This window comes from Trachurus trachurus (assembly GCF_905171665.1).
Source record: "Trachurus trachurus genome assembly, chromosome: 4".
Taxonomy (NCBI): domain Eukaryota; kingdom Metazoa; phylum Chordata; class Actinopteri; order Carangiformes; family Carangidae; genus Trachurus; species Trachurus trachurus.
Window position 1 is genome coordinate 14,445,248 of NC_139898.1, and position 16,740 is coordinate 14,461,987.

At 39.5% G+C, this 16,740-nt stretch overlaps 1 protein-coding gene across 2 annotated transcripts; it reads left to right on the plus strand.

Moving 5' to 3' along the window:
- The first annotated feature begins 1,143 nt into the window (after positions 1 to 1,143).
- On the plus strand, positions 1,144 to 16,688 carry sh3gl1b (SH3-domain GRB2-like 1b). Of its 2 annotated transcripts, XM_083970568.1 has the most exons (10): positions 1,144 to 1,519; positions 7,145 to 7,213; positions 8,610 to 8,682; positions 8,765 to 8,908; positions 9,178 to 9,311; positions 9,469 to 9,627; positions 11,212 to 11,315; positions 11,462 to 11,595; positions 12,223 to 12,270; positions 13,939 to 16,688. In XM_083970568.1, the coding sequence occupies exons 1-10, from the start codon at positions 1,475 to 1,477 to the stop codon at positions 14,130 to 14,132; spliced, it is 1,104 nt and encodes a 367-aa protein (XP_083826694.1). In that variant the 5' UTR covers positions 1,144 to 1,474; the 3' UTR covers positions 14,133 to 16,688. The 2 variants fall into 2 exon arrangements, with proteins under 2 accessions (XP_083826694.1, XP_083826695.1); XM_083970569.1 differs by lacking the exon at positions 12,223 to 12,270.
- Positions 16,689 to 16,740: the final 52 nt, after the last annotated feature.

Genomic DNA, 16,740 nt, shown 5'->3' on the forward strand with positions numbered 1-16,740 from the left:
TTGTGTATCACCAACATAATGGTAGATAATGCATTAACCATTGTTCCCATGCTGGGGTCCATAAACCCCCCAGTCCTTAAATAGGTTTTTGTTCCTAGTAAGGAAATTCAATTTGTTTACAGCCAACGGGGGATGGTAAAACTATCTGATCAGGTCCCAGACTCCATTCTCCCATCTCATCCCCAGTCCAAAAAAATACATTTCCCTTGCCATAATATTATTTGGTTTTAGTTTTATGCTGCCATATAACTTTTCAACTACACAAAGACACAATACTATTGACTTTGACTTTGATCCATAAAAAAAATGAAATTCAGGCCTCCTAAAGATATGGTTGAACAAAGATGGGACATTTAGCAGTTTTCAGGTCCTGGCTGGCCTACCATCCAGATAAGGCAACAATGTTGTGAAACTGCCCCTGAAGGGACCACGAAATGCTGCAGGCTTGCTGTATGTCAGATGATGGTATGTGTTGAACTAATTCAAGCTTAGCTTGAGGATATCAACAATCAAAACTCAAGTTAAAATGTCAGCTGTCAAAAATAATTTTACAGCCATTTTGATATACAGGTTCTTAAAATGGGTTTTAAGTGCATTTATATAACAATTTGAAAGACAAAACAAAAATGACACAAGTGAGTACAGAAATAAATGATGAAATGCCTAAATAAATGCAAAATATTTTACATTTGGATATGAAAATGCTATTTCTGTCTTTACTTGTTTATTTATTACAGTAATTAATTCATTTGTTTGTTATTATTATTATTTGTTTGTTATTTATTTCTGTATTCTACATTTCTGCATTTATTCATTTCTGTAAGCCTATTTATGTGTCCGTATGGTATGGCAATTAAGTCTGTTTATTATAACGTTAGTTTTATTTATTACTTTGTATAGCCTACTTTTTGTCCTTCCTGGTTCAACAGTGTGAACATGAGGCTCCTGCAGCAGCGGCAGCAGACAGGACAGGCGGCTGTGTGTGTGGATCATGGTGTGGATGTGTGTGCCTGGTCCCTCCAGCAGGGCGCAGTGTGCAGCAGCCTAAACGTCCCACTGACTGAATCTGTTGTGTTAACTCGGGGAAACTGATTTCTTCAAAGTGGCTGGTGCAGAATCGTCCCTCTGTTTATCGTACCAATCTGCCCCAGATCGTTCGCACTATACGGGTTTATAGTCCGTAGGATAACACTGTCGATACTGGGGGGTTATTATTGTTATTCTTTGGCACACCTCGCCCCCCACCTACCCCCTCCTCGGTGTCTGTGGTGACAGTGGGGGAGAATCCTCCTCGACGTGGACGTGGTCAGTTGGCGTGTCCCGACTCGGAGTGACGGCGGTGCAGTCCTATGATTCCTCCTAAACATTTCTCCACTGGTCCAATTCCTCACAAACTACAACGCAAACTTTAGTTATTTTTGTGACCTATTTTTAAAACTTCGGCGTCGGAAGTTGAAAAAAGTCCGGCTTCAAGATGTCTGTAGCGGGCTTGAAGAAGCAGTTTTATAAAGCCAGCCAGGTTTGCACAACTTTCTTTTTCTCTCTTCTTTTTAGCTAGCAACTGTCATGTATGGGTTAGCAGCTAGCCTCTGTTAGCACCAGCGGCTAACTGCTAATGATTGGCTTATGTTGACAAAAGCTGTGTTGAGATATTGTGTTATTGTGTGTTAACGACAGTCGGCTGGAGTTTAAAGTGCTTTGTGCCAGCGTGTAAAATGTCATTGTTATTTTTAGTTGGCACTCCGTGTCCTTTTTACAGCTAGCCCCTAAAGTTACCAGGCATCCTTTCGACGTGTTTTGCATTAATTTGAGTTGAACTAGTGTTAACCAACTTTAGCCAATGATAATTAAAGTTATCAACGCTATAACCATTTACGGGCATTTCATATTTTTCTGTGCTTTACATTTTTACCTTATCCAGCGGTGCACCAGTAGTGCACATCCTGTGGTAAACATTAGCTCTGTTTGCCCCAGGGACTCTCTGGGTGAGTCAGTGAAAAACTATACACAAATAAGTAGTACAATATGACTCCAACGTACGGGGGCAACTTTCCCAGAAAGACTCTGCTTTTCCATGGCTGCTGCAGTGAAACCTGAAAAGTTAGGTCTGTGTAATGGTCCTAAGGAGTCAGGAGTTTTTTTTTTATACGTCCAAGTGTTTTAGTCTTTTGTTTAATGAGACAGATCAATAGCAGCTGAGGGGAACAGCTACAGTAACGTCCCATTGCATTATGGAGGTCACTGGAGGTATAAAAGTCACATAGTCTGAACATTGGTATGAATGTTTTTAATTTCTGCCAGCTCTCTCAGAGAGTCATGGGCGGGGACGGTTAAAAAGATTTTTGAGTCTCTTTTTTCTTTCCAACCCCTGCTGATCTAAGCAGGAAAGACATTTGGTTTCTGCCCCGGCTTCCTGTCAGGAACAGACACAGATCCCCATTGGTTTGGTTGTGAGGAAAAATAACATGATTTTTTGCAAGCTGTCATGTTAGGCCTGTTGGTAGCCTACTGAGTGTGGTGAAATGAATAGTAAAGGTGACTTAGGGTAGAGTAGAGAGCTTGAGTGGATTAATGCAGGGGAAAGTGACCCAGAGGGATGATGAGAGGAAGGAGGAGAAGAGTGTGCTTTCCCTTTATTTCACTGCAATGCAGCTCCTTTTCTTGCCAAAACTCCATGCGAGTCAATAACACTTGACATAGCTCAGATTTTCTACGCTGGAGCCGTGCAGGAAGTTGGCTGTGGAGATTATATTTGTGTCTTGTAGCACGCACATCCCTGTTTCCTCTCTTTCACTGACCCATTATGTGTTTTTCTGAGAATAGCACAAAATCTTGTCACCTGAAATGTTTCACTAAGAGGACAGCAAAAGTGACACAAAAAATTATCTTGGTGTGACAGCAGGTAGGGATTCAATCATGAAGAGATATGATACATTTAGACAGTATCCAGGAGGCTTTTTAAGAATAACTGTAAAGTTTGTCAATGAATTGTATGCACTGATATAGTAATAAGTCTTCTTTTATTCAGTGTTTCAGTTTAACACCAAAAATAATCCAAGTCATTGTTAAACAATGGAAACACCTGCATCAGAGATGCCCAGATGGGTCACCAGAAATTGATGGATCCTACTAGACAACTCAAGTCAAGAATTGGGATAGTAAAATTGTGATATCAAGTAGTTATTTTTATTGTACAGTATTTTTGTTTTGTTTTTTAACTTGAGGAAGCATCAAATATGTATGTTCCTCTAAAAATATACAGTATCTTACAAAAATACTTTTTTAGTATGTTCATGCATTTGTTGGACCAAAGCATAGGTTTACTACCATTCCACAATTTGCAAGCCTCACACTTTACTCTTTCTCCCCCAAAATGCTTTTCATATTGGACCTTAGAACAGAGTTAAGTCAGGAGAGATTGGTTGACAGAAAAACCTAAAAGCTAGATTAGAGTCTGGTACAGACATGGAGGAGTAAGCTGCTTTATGGGAATGATAATCGGTCTTCAGTGTAATCTCCATTTTGGTTATTATTACTCTTAATCAAGATCAAGTCATAATGCAGGTGCAGGTGAAGGGATGATGGCGTTGGGGTTAGAAGCTTTAGACTTACATCATGCTGCTGGTGCAGCTAATGGGGTCAGTTAAGATGAAGGAGGAGCAGTATGATGATATGTGCTGTGTGTGGTGTTATGAGCTTATTCTTTGTCAAAGGTTGGTCCACATTGTTTACACAATGACATTCATCTCTTTTAATAACTCAGGGTGTAATGCACTTCTGTGGCTGAGCAGGGGGACTTTACACCAACATTGTGTATTCAGGGAGAGATTTAATTTAATGAGTGTTTCATTTACTGGTTCAACCAAAACCAGGAATTATATTATATTCTTATTGAATTGAATTGTATAGAATTGTATTTATTTTGAACATGTAAGTAAAAATAAGGAATGAGTTTGTTTTTAATAACATAAGCAAGAACAAAAATAGAAAACAAAAACATTGATAACAAAAGCATATTTGAAAAGGAGTGAGAGGAAGCAATGCTTATTTAATCCCACCCCCTCTCCATAAATCATTTATCCAGCTTCCCTAATATTAAATGGTTATAAATAGTTTGCAAATGTTTTTAATTTACTTTAAGGCTATTTATTAGCATATGTTTGGTATATCATGGTATCATGAATTCCCTTAGAGTGAATTTTATTTTAAATCTATCACTCACCCTTAGGGCTGGTAAGTGTCAGGCTCCTGTGTGTTAAATTAGTTAAATGATCATTGAAGGTTTACAAATTAACCAAGAGGGAGTTCAAGTTTAACATTTAAATGCTTAGTGGAGGAAAAGTAGTGAAAAGCCCAAGACCCAAGAGGCATCACTTCAGAATTAAGAAGAATAGAGAAGACAAAAAAAAAAGCTCCATTGATGTAATGGGAATGCCAGCCAGCTTCTTCTGTGTCACCAGCAAGGCTGGTAATACCGTAATAGCTAACACACCTTCCTGTTCCTTTTTAGTTTCCAATCACAACAACATAATTTCCTTTTTGAAGTGAGGTTTGCTCACATACTGCGGTGACAGAGCTATTTTTTTTTTATAACCATCTTTGATCTAAAAAAAAAATCCTTGACCTAGATTGTAGGTGTCAAACCAGAATGTAATTTATGTTTCCTCCCACAATGTTATTCAATTGTATTCCAGAAAAAAACATGTAATTTCTTGCTTTTGTATGCTGCATTTAACATTTCTCATTACATAAGACACCTTAAACAAAAGGACCCATCATCACACATGCTGCAGCTAAGACAAATCTGATATGAGACGACTTATTTACTAAAATAAAGCGGTTTTACCCACTGACTGTTGTCAACCAGCTAATTTCCATACAGTATGTAGCATTACAAACAAAACAATATGAATCTACCATAGGCTGCTACTTACCCTCTTGTTATGCACTTGGTATCTAAGCTTCTGCACAAGACAATCCTCCTCTTAGCATGCTATCTTAGTCATCTGCAGCCAAACAAGAGCCAAGGAGCATGCTTTGTGTTAGTGCACTACCATTTAGCTAATACCCAGTCATTATCATGAAAAGGATACGTGTAGACTGATCTCTCTGTGTCGATCTACGTGTTGTTCACACCAACACTTCCAAATGATAACCTGTAGTGGATGTTTTTGGGCTCACTCCTTAGTCTGTGTTCATGTAAATAAAGTATTACACATATCTGAGAACCTAATGTTTTGACTACCAAAGGAAAGGGTAACATTATGAAGTAAAGTCTGTGCAAAAAAAAAAAAAAAAGATAAGATAGCATAAAAATTTTGGACTGCAGACTGCAATCTTATCTTTCCTTGGAGGAAGGGAGTCAAATGCTGACTAGGCTCGGAGTTGAGGCTGAATCTTCACTTACGACCTGAATCCCCTCAAGGCCCCAAGTCATGTGCTTTCCGTATAGAGCAGAGATTCAGCAGTGTAACTGGGAAGATACAGAAACTAGATGGTTCAGCAAAAGTATGTCAGAGTTACCTCATTGCCTTTCATCTTCTTAGAATTTTATATTCTCTTAATCTCTGAGCAATAGATGAGAAAACCCTTTATGAATATTCAGTCTGTACCCTGGTATGAAACTTCATGTCACCAATCATAAAACTCTTTGCGTAAACATTTCTGTCGGATCCAGGAAGTCCTGCTAATTCCTATAATCACAGCATGGTCACCGACTGTAATTCGAGTCATAAAGGAAATGAGTAGTCAAACTGCTGTTGCTCTATCACAGATAATTGAAATTGAGAAAGGAGTGAAGAGAAAATGGCAGCATACAGTAATCTCTTCATCAAAGGACTGGATATATGTGATAAATGTCACACACCACCTGAAAAGATCATGTTGTCAATGTGCAGATGTGTCAGTATTAGGCCAAATTACATTTGTCTGAAAACTAGGTCAACCTGCCAAAACAGTCCCTCCCTGATGACATACTCATAATCTCACCTCATTTACTGTAGAGTTTTGCAGAATAGATTTCAGAGCTAACAAATGGAGGCCAAATGTATTTAAGGGTCTCTCATGGTGTTTCATTTACTGTTCAGGCAGCTTGAATTGCTCCCTCTGTTAATACTGTAGGGCAAAATAATTAAAGATTAACACCAGGCGTGTTACAACTTTCCTTAAAACTTACAAGACAGATTCATGTTGTGATGTGACAAAATCTTCTACTTCCACTTCCTCAAAGGGGTCTGTGAATAATTTTCAGTGGAACCATGACGCAAACCTCATAAAAGCACCAATTAGTCTCTGTGGTTTGCTCTTGTCTCTGTAGAACAGGCTACGAGACCTTCTGCATCAAGGTGTGGTGTTACATGCCTTTTTTATTGTCTTTAGCTGAGGTGATAGAAATAGTTTTTCTGCCGCCTCCAGAGAAACTCTGATGTGAAAGCATGTAGCTCACAGAGCAGCAAGCAAGATCTTCATTATCTTAAATCGCACAGATGCAGAGTCTCATTACAAAACCAGAGTAGCAGTTTCATTTAATTTGCCATTCACTGTGACTGACTTTTGTCTAAAAAAGCACAACTGCTCATAAATCAAGGAATTAGCCAGAAAGTATGTGGTAGTGCGCACTGTACATGTACATGGATTTTTTTTAGGCTTTTGTCTGTGGCCTAAAAACATGCTGTGAGATCTCACTTGGAAATACATGTGCTTTCAATCAACATGTTTTAGTCTGCTTAAGTTGTAGCATATTGTCTGTATTGAAACAGATACGATGGCGTTAGCTGGTCCTACATTTTTTCCTCCGGCAAAGCGTAAACAGAAGGAGTTGTGTAACTGTTCATGTTGCTCTTCGTTTCTTCTGTTTTGCTTATCTGTTATTTGTCTCTCTAAATTCCGTTTTTTAAAGTCAGCTGGGTAGTCTGGGTAAAGGTTGGATTTGTACACAGCACAAGATGCTGCGCTACTCGTATTTTTCTAAAAGAAGACATGTCTATGCGTATTCTACAGAGAAGCATGTGAATGTGTGAAATGAGTTAGACACAAGCTTTGGCTTGTTTCCCACTTAAATGAAAACCTTATGAGCAGTATTCAATAATCTGCACTCCTCTCTCCCTCACCCCTCTTCTATCCCCATGTCTCTCTCTCCCTCTAGATGGTGAGTGAGAAAGTTGGAGGTGCAGAAGGAACTAAACTCGATGATGACTTCAGAGATTTGGAACGGGTAAGAGAGGCATCTTTCTGTGGAAACGGCTTTAATCAGCCCGGAGTTTGTTTGTTTTTTCCCCCTAAACAGTACATGAACTTGTTTTTGTTTTGTTTAGTTTTTTGTTAGACATCAGATCTTGCTGTTTTTTGCACTTCATTTTAAGTGTTAATAAAGAATTTTCAAAACTGCTTGGATGACATTCAGAATTTGTGACCATTTATTTCCGTAAAAGTTTCAAATCAAAATGCTTTTTAGTTGAACGGCATAGGAACATTTTGATGCTTGACAAACTTTAAAGCAAACGCCAGAATTCGCCAGTCAAACATTCCAATATGAATGTTTTTTTGGTTTTCCTGGTCGTCTAATATCTTAGTGAATGAATATTTTGGGGTTTGGACTGACATAACAACCAAATTTGAAGATTTAGCATTGCACACACAGTGCCCAGTATCAGGTGCATGTGGCCATGATATTCTGTGGGTATTTAAACTTGGATTTTTGTCTGGACCACAAACATGGGGCCAGCCCTGTAATTACAAATGCCACTGACTGACCGGTTTACTGAGTGACTGATGGTGATGGTATTTCCACCACTGGTTAGCAGAGTGCTGAGCTGCAGTCTACGAGGCCACTCTGGTTACCCAGCTGCCTTAGCAACCTCAGGGAAGCACTTCCAGCACACTAAGGCTTACTTTCATTACATGTATTATTACTAAATAAGGTAGAGGCATAAATAAAAATGGGACACCCTACGTAGAGAGAGCACCAGATAAGAGAGAAGTTATCAGTATCCATTCATGACCAGAACTGAGTTCCAGAGTTCAAAAGAAAGGAAAGCAAAACTCTTGTAGTTCCCAGACAGAGGTTGTGAGCTGTGTGGGAGAGGAAATAAGATCTAGTCTGTCTCAGGCCAGGTGCCTCACCTGGTACAGTGTGTGCCTTTTAACTTTCACCCACTGACCCAGCAGCATGGACTGGAGTTGAGCTTGGCACTTTGCTACATGTCATCTTCTTTCCCCCCAATTTTCTTGTCTCTCTTTGACTATGACTGGGATAAAGGCAAAATCCACAGAAAAAAATGTACAAAAACAAAGATATTGTGTCTCTTTGAGGGATCATTTTAAAAGTAAATGAAGATGAAGCACGGCAATGTTTTTTATCAGTCAACTATTTTTAAAGGGGAGAAAAGATAGACTGAAACTCAAACTTTTGAGGTGTTTAGGTATAGACTTAGTCTTTTTAAAAATTATTTTAGCTTTGTGCAAGAACCTATGAACAAACGTGCAAGTAATGCTTAACAGAACCTTAAACAGAATTTTTTTTTTCCTCTGTCACTTTTATGTTAGCTCTTTGGCAGTACAGTAGCTCTGTTACATACCTGTGATGTATATGTACTTGATGTGTTTTGTAGAAAGTAGATGTGACCAGTAAAGCAGTTGTGGATGTAATCTCCAAAACGTCAGAGTATCTTCAGCCCAACCCAGGTGAGAACATAATGTGTTTGTTTACATGAATGTATGGAAACTGTTTAAACTCTTCCATTAACATTCCATCTCCCACCCCCAGCGTCCAGGGCCAAGCTGTCCATGTTGAACACCATGTCTAAGATCCGTGGTCAGGTGAAGAACCCAGGATATCCTCAGGCTGAGGGGCTGCTAGGGGAGTGTATGAGCAAGTATGGACGTGAACTGGGAGAGGACACTAACTTTGGTAAGTTATGTGTGTGTGTTGTGGTTTAGATAATACATTCCTGGCAGACAGATGTGTGTGTAATTCTTTAGTTGTGATGTGTGCATGGTTGTGCTCACTCACTCATTGTTTAATGAAATGCTTTTTTTGACTATTTTAAATATTGTATTTCTATCTATGTGAGAGTGGGGTTTTAGCAGCCACTGTTTCTGTACTTATGGTGTGTGTAAATACTGTGAACTGTAAATCTATGAATGTAACTGAGCCTTTAATCTGTCTGTGCGGTTCAGGCGGAGCACTAGTAGACGCCGGAGAGTCCATGAAGAGATTGGCAGAAGTCAAAGACTCCTTAGATATCGACGTCAAACAGAACTTCATAGATCCGTTGCAAGGGCTCTGTGACAAGGACCTCAGGGAGATACAGGTTTCTGACCCACTAACAAGCTATTTCATGACAGGGAATAAACTGAATGTCAGCCTGTTGATTATTTGCAGTATTAAAAGGCACCAGTCAATCCTTCTACCTTTATTGATACCTTTATAGATATTGTAGTACTAAACTGTGGCTGTGATCCTTTCAGCACCACCTTAAGAAGCTTGAAGGCCGTCGTCTGGACTACGACTACAAGAAAAAGCGACAGGGAAAGATCCCAGATGAGGAGCTTCGACAGGCCCTGGAGAAGTTTCATGAGTCAAAGGAAGTGGCCGAGACCAGCATGTACAACCTACTGGAGACTGATGTGAGGACCTACTTCCTCTCTTTCTGTTCAGTGTGTGGTGTTAGCGTTTGTCCCCCAAAGCATAAATTTATCCGCAAAGAGTTTTCACTACATCCAAAGGTCAGGCATTTCTCTGCCATTATCCATTTCATCAGCGATAAAGATTCTCATTCATTCATTTTTATTACGGCACTCTGGTATTTTTGACATTTACTCTCAACACTGTTTAAAAGGAATATTTACATCTTGTAAAATATACAGTGAAATCAATTACCGGTATATACGTAATAAATGTAAAGATCATATCAAATGGAAAACAATGTATCCCCAGTATCTACAACATTTCAAAGCGTTTCTACAGTTATTTCTGCAGCGTCCTTGTTAGAGATATTGACTCTATCATGTCAAACATTTTATCAGTGGCTTCAGTGTAGAGCATGCCAGAACTTCAAACTCTGGCTGTGAAAGGCTGATTTCCACCACCACGCACCCACAGGACAAACACATGACAATAGTTACGCCTGTAGAGGTTGATGTAACACACCAGTTCAAAACAAATAACACTGGCTCTGCACTGATTTATGACAAAATCAATCAATCAATCAATCAATTTGTTTATTTCGGGCATGTCAATTTAAATAATCATCATCACACTTCATCTTAGTTCAAATAATACAATACACATGGCCGAAAGGGAAAGCGGGAGAAGCAAAAGCTTATCTAGTCCCACCCCCATTACCCGCAGAATAAAATCTTTTCCATAATCAGATAATCAGATAAAATTATGACTAATAATTCACTAATAATCACTATTTGGGTTCAGCAGTCTGAGGATTTGCGTGAGATACACACACCAGCAGGTAAACACACCTGTAGTGTCGTCTCGGACCATACACTCCAATTTCAATTAGTCGTGTAACAAAACCTTGGTCATGATAAAATGGTTATCATGTTCAGTTTGTGTCGAAACCAGTTTGGAGAGGGTGATTCATCTTTATGATCATGGTGCTGTTAAACTGTGTTGCATTATACAGAGAGGTGTTTGTGTCATGTACCCTGCTTGCTTTGTTTTAAAGGGGTGGTTAAAATAATAGAAACACCCATCAGCATAACACAGTGTTGTGTTACTGTTCATTTCATCTACATGATCTGTTTGTTTTTGTTGTGATACAGCACAGCAGTCAAGGGTGTAGTTTTATTATTGAGGACAAGTTGAGAGTGTGAATACGACCACTGCAGTTGGAGGAAGTCTGTCTCTTCCATATTTCCTCTTTCATATTATTTCCTGTGGCTGTTTAAATACTAGATATGTGGAAACCTAGATGTGACAGATGATGTTGACCTTGGAAACAGTAGTTTGGCCAAATAATTTAAACTAAACAATGAGTTGTGATTACATTGACGAACATACATTTATTGCCCATGAGCTGTTTGATAAGGTATCTAGAATGTGCAGTAAATCCCCCATGTATGAGCAATGAGGTTATTACAAACTGTTTGAACTGTAGTGTTTATTACTCAGATATTATACTGTTTATCCTTTGGACTGTGTCAAACAGTAACAGTACAGTAACTGAGTGTGGTGTGTGTGTGTATGTGTTGTAGATTGAGCAGGTGAGCCAGCTCTCATCTCTGGTGGAGTCCCAGCTGCAGTACCACAGACAGGCGGTGCAGGTGCTGGACGAGCTTTCTGACAAACTCAGAGACAGGTGCAGTAACAAAAACCTGACACAAATAACAACAAACTGTACGCTGCATCTGGTTGCACTGCTTTCTGCTTATCAGTCTCTCCACACACTATATTGAATTTATCATGACGGTTTAAGAATGTCCTTTCATTTATCCTTCTGAACAGGATGAATGATGCTCAGACTCGACCAAGACGTGAATACACACCCAAACCCAAACCTATCTTTGACTTTGGAGAGAACAACCACTCGAACGGCGGATACCCAACCTCAATGGCTCCTCCTCCTTCATGTAATTCAGGTAAGAAAGAACTGACAGGCTTTAGAAAAAACAAATATTCAAAAGGTTCTGAGCGGAGATCAGTGTCAAGATATTGTAATTTTATCATGAACACTTGAGTGAAATACATTTGAAGCAACTATGAATGACAGAATGATGAAGTGGCTGACTCAGATGAACAGACGGTGTCTTGACAAAGCCACACAAAAGAGCTCTGGAAGAGAGCTGCCATACCAGAAATCAACAACCACCAAACATCCAGCTATTTCAGAAAATGCACCCAGCCAAAGTATCATGCCTTCTTTCCTAGAAAATATGACAGCCTCTGAAGTCCAACAACTCTGCCACCATGGCCAACGCGATCACGTGAATACCAGTGCCACTGAACACAAATATGTCAAGAACATTCAGCGCACAATTGTTTGTCTTTTCTCCAGTGTGTTTGTGAGGCTTGGTGGCATGCACTGAATGTTTGACTCTCAAATACACTCAGTCGTTGACCATGAGAAAATGGATGTGTGTGTCAGCTTCGGGGGGAGGAATGAGTGTGCGAGTGAGTATTTATGCGTGTGTGTGTCCTGTCCTGTCCTGTCGTCTGAATGGCCTTTCTCCAACTGACCTTGTTCCTCTTTCCCGTGACATCATCAGAGCCCTCTTTTCACTTGGCCAGATTGTCCTTTCGGAAACCCACATTGTGTGAGTCAAAGATTGTGTGTGGGCCATTTTTCAGTGTCACCGTTTCAGCTGTGGTCTTGAAACGGTTCTCTGTGTTTGTACAGCCTCTCATGTGATATGTATGAAGTGTTGTATAAGTCGCTTCTCACAAGTTCAGCACACAGTTGTGGTCTATGATGCATGTGTAGTTTAACAGCGTTATATGTGCTTTTGTGTGAAATTAACATCCTGTTCTTAAGATACTGAAACCTGCCCTGCCCAAGTACACCCTAGTACAGCTCTGCAACTGTTGGTGCAGTTTACATTTGATTAACACCTATTGATTTAAGATATGTTGAAAGAACAATCAGGATTCTGTTAATCGTCAATCGTAGTACAGATCAAACACAGCCAGTAACTCGCTGTTTCACATTCAAAACAGTAGAGATAGATAAGTATCAGCCTTTAAATGATGAAACTACATAATGTTCATATTGCAAAATACATTTATATGAGTGACATTTTGTTGTGCAGTGATTGATGTCCTCTAACATGAATTTATGTATTGTAGTTCACTGTTTTAATATTTAACAATAATTTACAACTAAAATCACCATTAATATTATTTTAAGAATCAGTATTACTCAGTTTGTCCACAGAGGACAGCTGCAGATCTCTCCCTGTGACCAGTGTTACTTATTTAGGAGCAGTGTTAAGTTAACCGCTAACTGCACCATCGTTTTTAGACTGGTGGCCTGGGCAGTGTGCAATTTCAGGGCTATTAACCAACTAAAGCGCTAGTGCTAGAATTATGATTAAATACACATTTTACTTATGGTACAGTGGTTGTAAGTCAAAATCAACGTACATAAGTGTTAGAAACAGTGCTATGAGCTGTTTTAGCTTGAATAACAGAGTTGAGATTGGGGAGTTTTAAGTCTGGCTCTTTAAATGTGAACGTCTTCAAATGTAAATGTTTTCATTTAGAAGCAGAAGTGGTGCTGATCTTAGTGAACACGCAACACAACTTCTGTGTTGATGGTCTTTTGAATAGCTAGAATAAACAAATGCCTTTTGCACCCAAAGTCCCTCTCGTAATATAACCTTCCTCTGGAGAGATGTTTGTTATTGTGGTACAGCTGCTACAAATTGGTCATATTTCATTAAATGTTTAAATATTTTTTGCTGGTCTTCCAAACTGACATGGCAGTGAATTACACACACACAGAGAATGAAGGCCAAAGCTTTCCCCGTCTCGAGCCTACCCAGCAGTCTGTGGGGTAAACTTGATACAATGAGAAAATTGTTTGGCGAGAAAAACAGGCTAGTTTGTCTGTGCATGGAGCTCCACTCTCCTCTGCCGATCTCTGTGAGGTCACAGAGAAAACGGGTAGATGGAGGAAACCACAGACAGGGAGGGAGGAGAACAGTGATACAGAAACCTGTTGTCATAGGATACTGTGGTTTTTGGTTAACATTTAAACCCAGAGTTTGTTTGCACTGCTGCTCTGTTGCAGCTTTTTTAACTCAACCACACACTAATGTTTTACTAACGCGTATAGAAAAAAGTGAAGAACAATACACGCTTCACCTTTTTCCATAACTGGAACTGCCGTGGCCTGTTGCAGTGTGAGAGCATCCTGACCTGAAGTTTTCTTGTCATTCTGTCCATCATCTTCATCTCTTCTCTCCTTACCTATGCTTTTTCAGCCCCCGAGCAGCCGAGCTGTAAGGCGCTGTACGACTTTGATCCAGAGAACGAGGGAGAGCTGGGCTTCCGCGAGGGCGACATCATCACCCTGACCAATCAGATCGACGAGAACTGGTACGAGGGCATGCTGAACAGCCAGTCGGGATTCTTCCCTCTCAACTATGTCGAGGTTCTCGTTCCACTGCCACACTAATACAAAGAGAGCGAGGGAGCTGAGAGGAGGCTGATGGAGAGGAGAAAGCAAGTAGAGTTAGTAGAGAGGGAGGAGAGTGAAGCCAAGGGATGGTCCGCAGAAGATTCATTTTGACCTTCAGCTCCAGTGTCATCCTCACAGACAAGCACTTTTTTGTCATCTAGAGTTATGGGGAAGATGGTAACATTTCAAATCCAGACCGTAATATATCAACCTGTTCCACCCAAAGGTGAAAGGACCTAGACTAAGATGGACACAAAACGTTGTTACCCGCTTTCTGACAGTCAGAAACATTTCTTGAGGACTAACTCATGAAACTTTTTTAAGCATTTTTTTTTTCTTTAACCACAAATTACTGATATAGTAAAGAGAATTGCCAGAGATGGTGCATTTATCATGTCATCCTCATTATCTGTGTGACTGCAGTCTGTACAGAGCTCAGGTTGGTCAGCTGTTGGACAGTCAGTTTTCAGGCTGGAGAGGCTGACTCCATCCTCACAGTAATGTCAAGTATGTTGACTGAATTTTTTTTTTAACTCATTTCAAAACTGAAAACTTTCTGTGCCACTCAAAAGAACTGGAGCTCATCTCTGATGCCCCCTGCTGGTGTGACTGAGACTTACTTTCACTCAAACTAAACTTCAACAACACTTGACCAGAAATATACTTTTAGTGGATCCTGAAAATGAAATCTGCTCCACATTTTTAATAATATAAAATGAGCCAAAATTGATCTCACATGTGTGATTTAGACCATTTTCAGGTTTTGGCCTATTTGTTATTGCTGTTTTTCTAAGCTGTGACGAATATAGCTTCAGAAGCCAACAGTAGGTTCCTTTATTATTGTTTCAGTATTTGATTTGTATTAGTCTCAGATTTCAACAGTAGTTTTAGTAGTAGAAGTGCTTACAGAATGAGTGAGAAAAACGTAATTGCACCTTGGTCCTCAAATGATATTGTTGTGTGTGCGACAGACTTAACTCCACCGTTATACAAAGACCCAAAGTTAAAGCAGACATTGCACCTTTTTGTCACTTAAGGCAGGCGTGTAGAAATGCGTAATGATTAGTCGTTTAATGGTTGTGTGCTGGTCTGTTTAATAGAATAGACAGAGCCAAAAAAGTCTTTATAAAATGCAATAGCAACATATTGCTAGACAAGCCTATTTGTTAAACTGCTAAATATCCTAACAGCCATATATTCATTTAGTTCTGAGCGTGTTTGTCTTACTATGTTAAGCCCTTTACTTTATTTTCTAAGTCTTTAGGCACCTGTAAACGCCTCACGACTAGACGACGCTGCTGGCAGCGTCTCCGTCTTTCCTCGAACGTCACTAACTGTCCTATTGTTTATGTCTGCCCTTGTGTCTTTGAGAATGTGAAACTCGTCTGTGCTTTGAAGCTTGGTCTGACCCTGTGATCCTGATCATTCACAATGGCTCTGATTGGATTTCTTTCTTAGTATTTAATGGGTTGATGTTGACTGGCGTTTAATCTACTGAGACAAGGCTGGCTTCTTGTTTTGGATTGGGCCACAGTCCACACATGTAGGTGGAGTTTAATCCAGAATACACTGGACAGCATGAGGGAAAGACCTGGAGCGAAAGGGAAACCGTCAAGGGAAAATGACTTATTTGGAGAACCCTTGGTACCAAACATTTATCCTTACCAAACAAGTATCGTCAGTCCCATTGTCTTGTAGAAAAAAATACATTTTTATTGTGAATGACAAATATGTGCTCTTTGACTGTTTGCAGGATCGTTCTGCTACATTTCCCCTCAAATATGTGTGTTTGTTCTTCACTCTATGCTGGCAAACACGTCCCCCAATCCCAAGTTTGGTCCTTGTCTTTACATGTTTACATCCTTGATCTTACTACATTTCATTACTCGTATCAAGTTCAGGGCAAAGTTAAAGGACTGTCGGAGGTGCTGTTTGGATCACACTGACATCAAAACACAGGTCCTTTGTTTTTAGTGCCTTTGGAAAAAGAAAGGAGGGAAAGAAACCCAACTAATACAGCAACCAAAACCTAACTTAGCTAATTGAGAACAATGGTCATGAATTTCTTTCCTTTTTTTTCTACTTTTGGGTTTATTTCTAGCCATTGGTATTTTTCCTGTGTAAAGATTAAATGCATGTGTGCACGTTTCCACACATTTATGACACTACAGCAGTTTTCCTGAACATGTTGTGTTTAGATAATGTGACGTTCATCAGCAAACCACCAGTGGAAACTGCTCTTATGTAGACTTTAATACATGTTTTTTTTTTAAATATGTCCCATTGATTTCTTGTTTTAAAAGGCTATGCATTTGTTTAATCAGTCTTAAATGCTCTTTTGAACAGCGTTAAATCATTCTGGCTCTCCATAGTATTATTTTTTTATATACAAGACCTTTAAATTAATCTTTGCATGTAGTCCTCTATCACACCTTGTAAATGTCTTAGAGTTAAGTGGCCTTTTTACTTTCGGTATGAGTACAGAATTTAACCGCAATATTTTGTCTTTTATTATCAAAGTATTTGTATGTGCTTCTTTCTCGTCTCCCACCTCCCCCATTCTTACAATAAATAAAAAAGAAAAAATGTGTTATCTCTGTGTTTG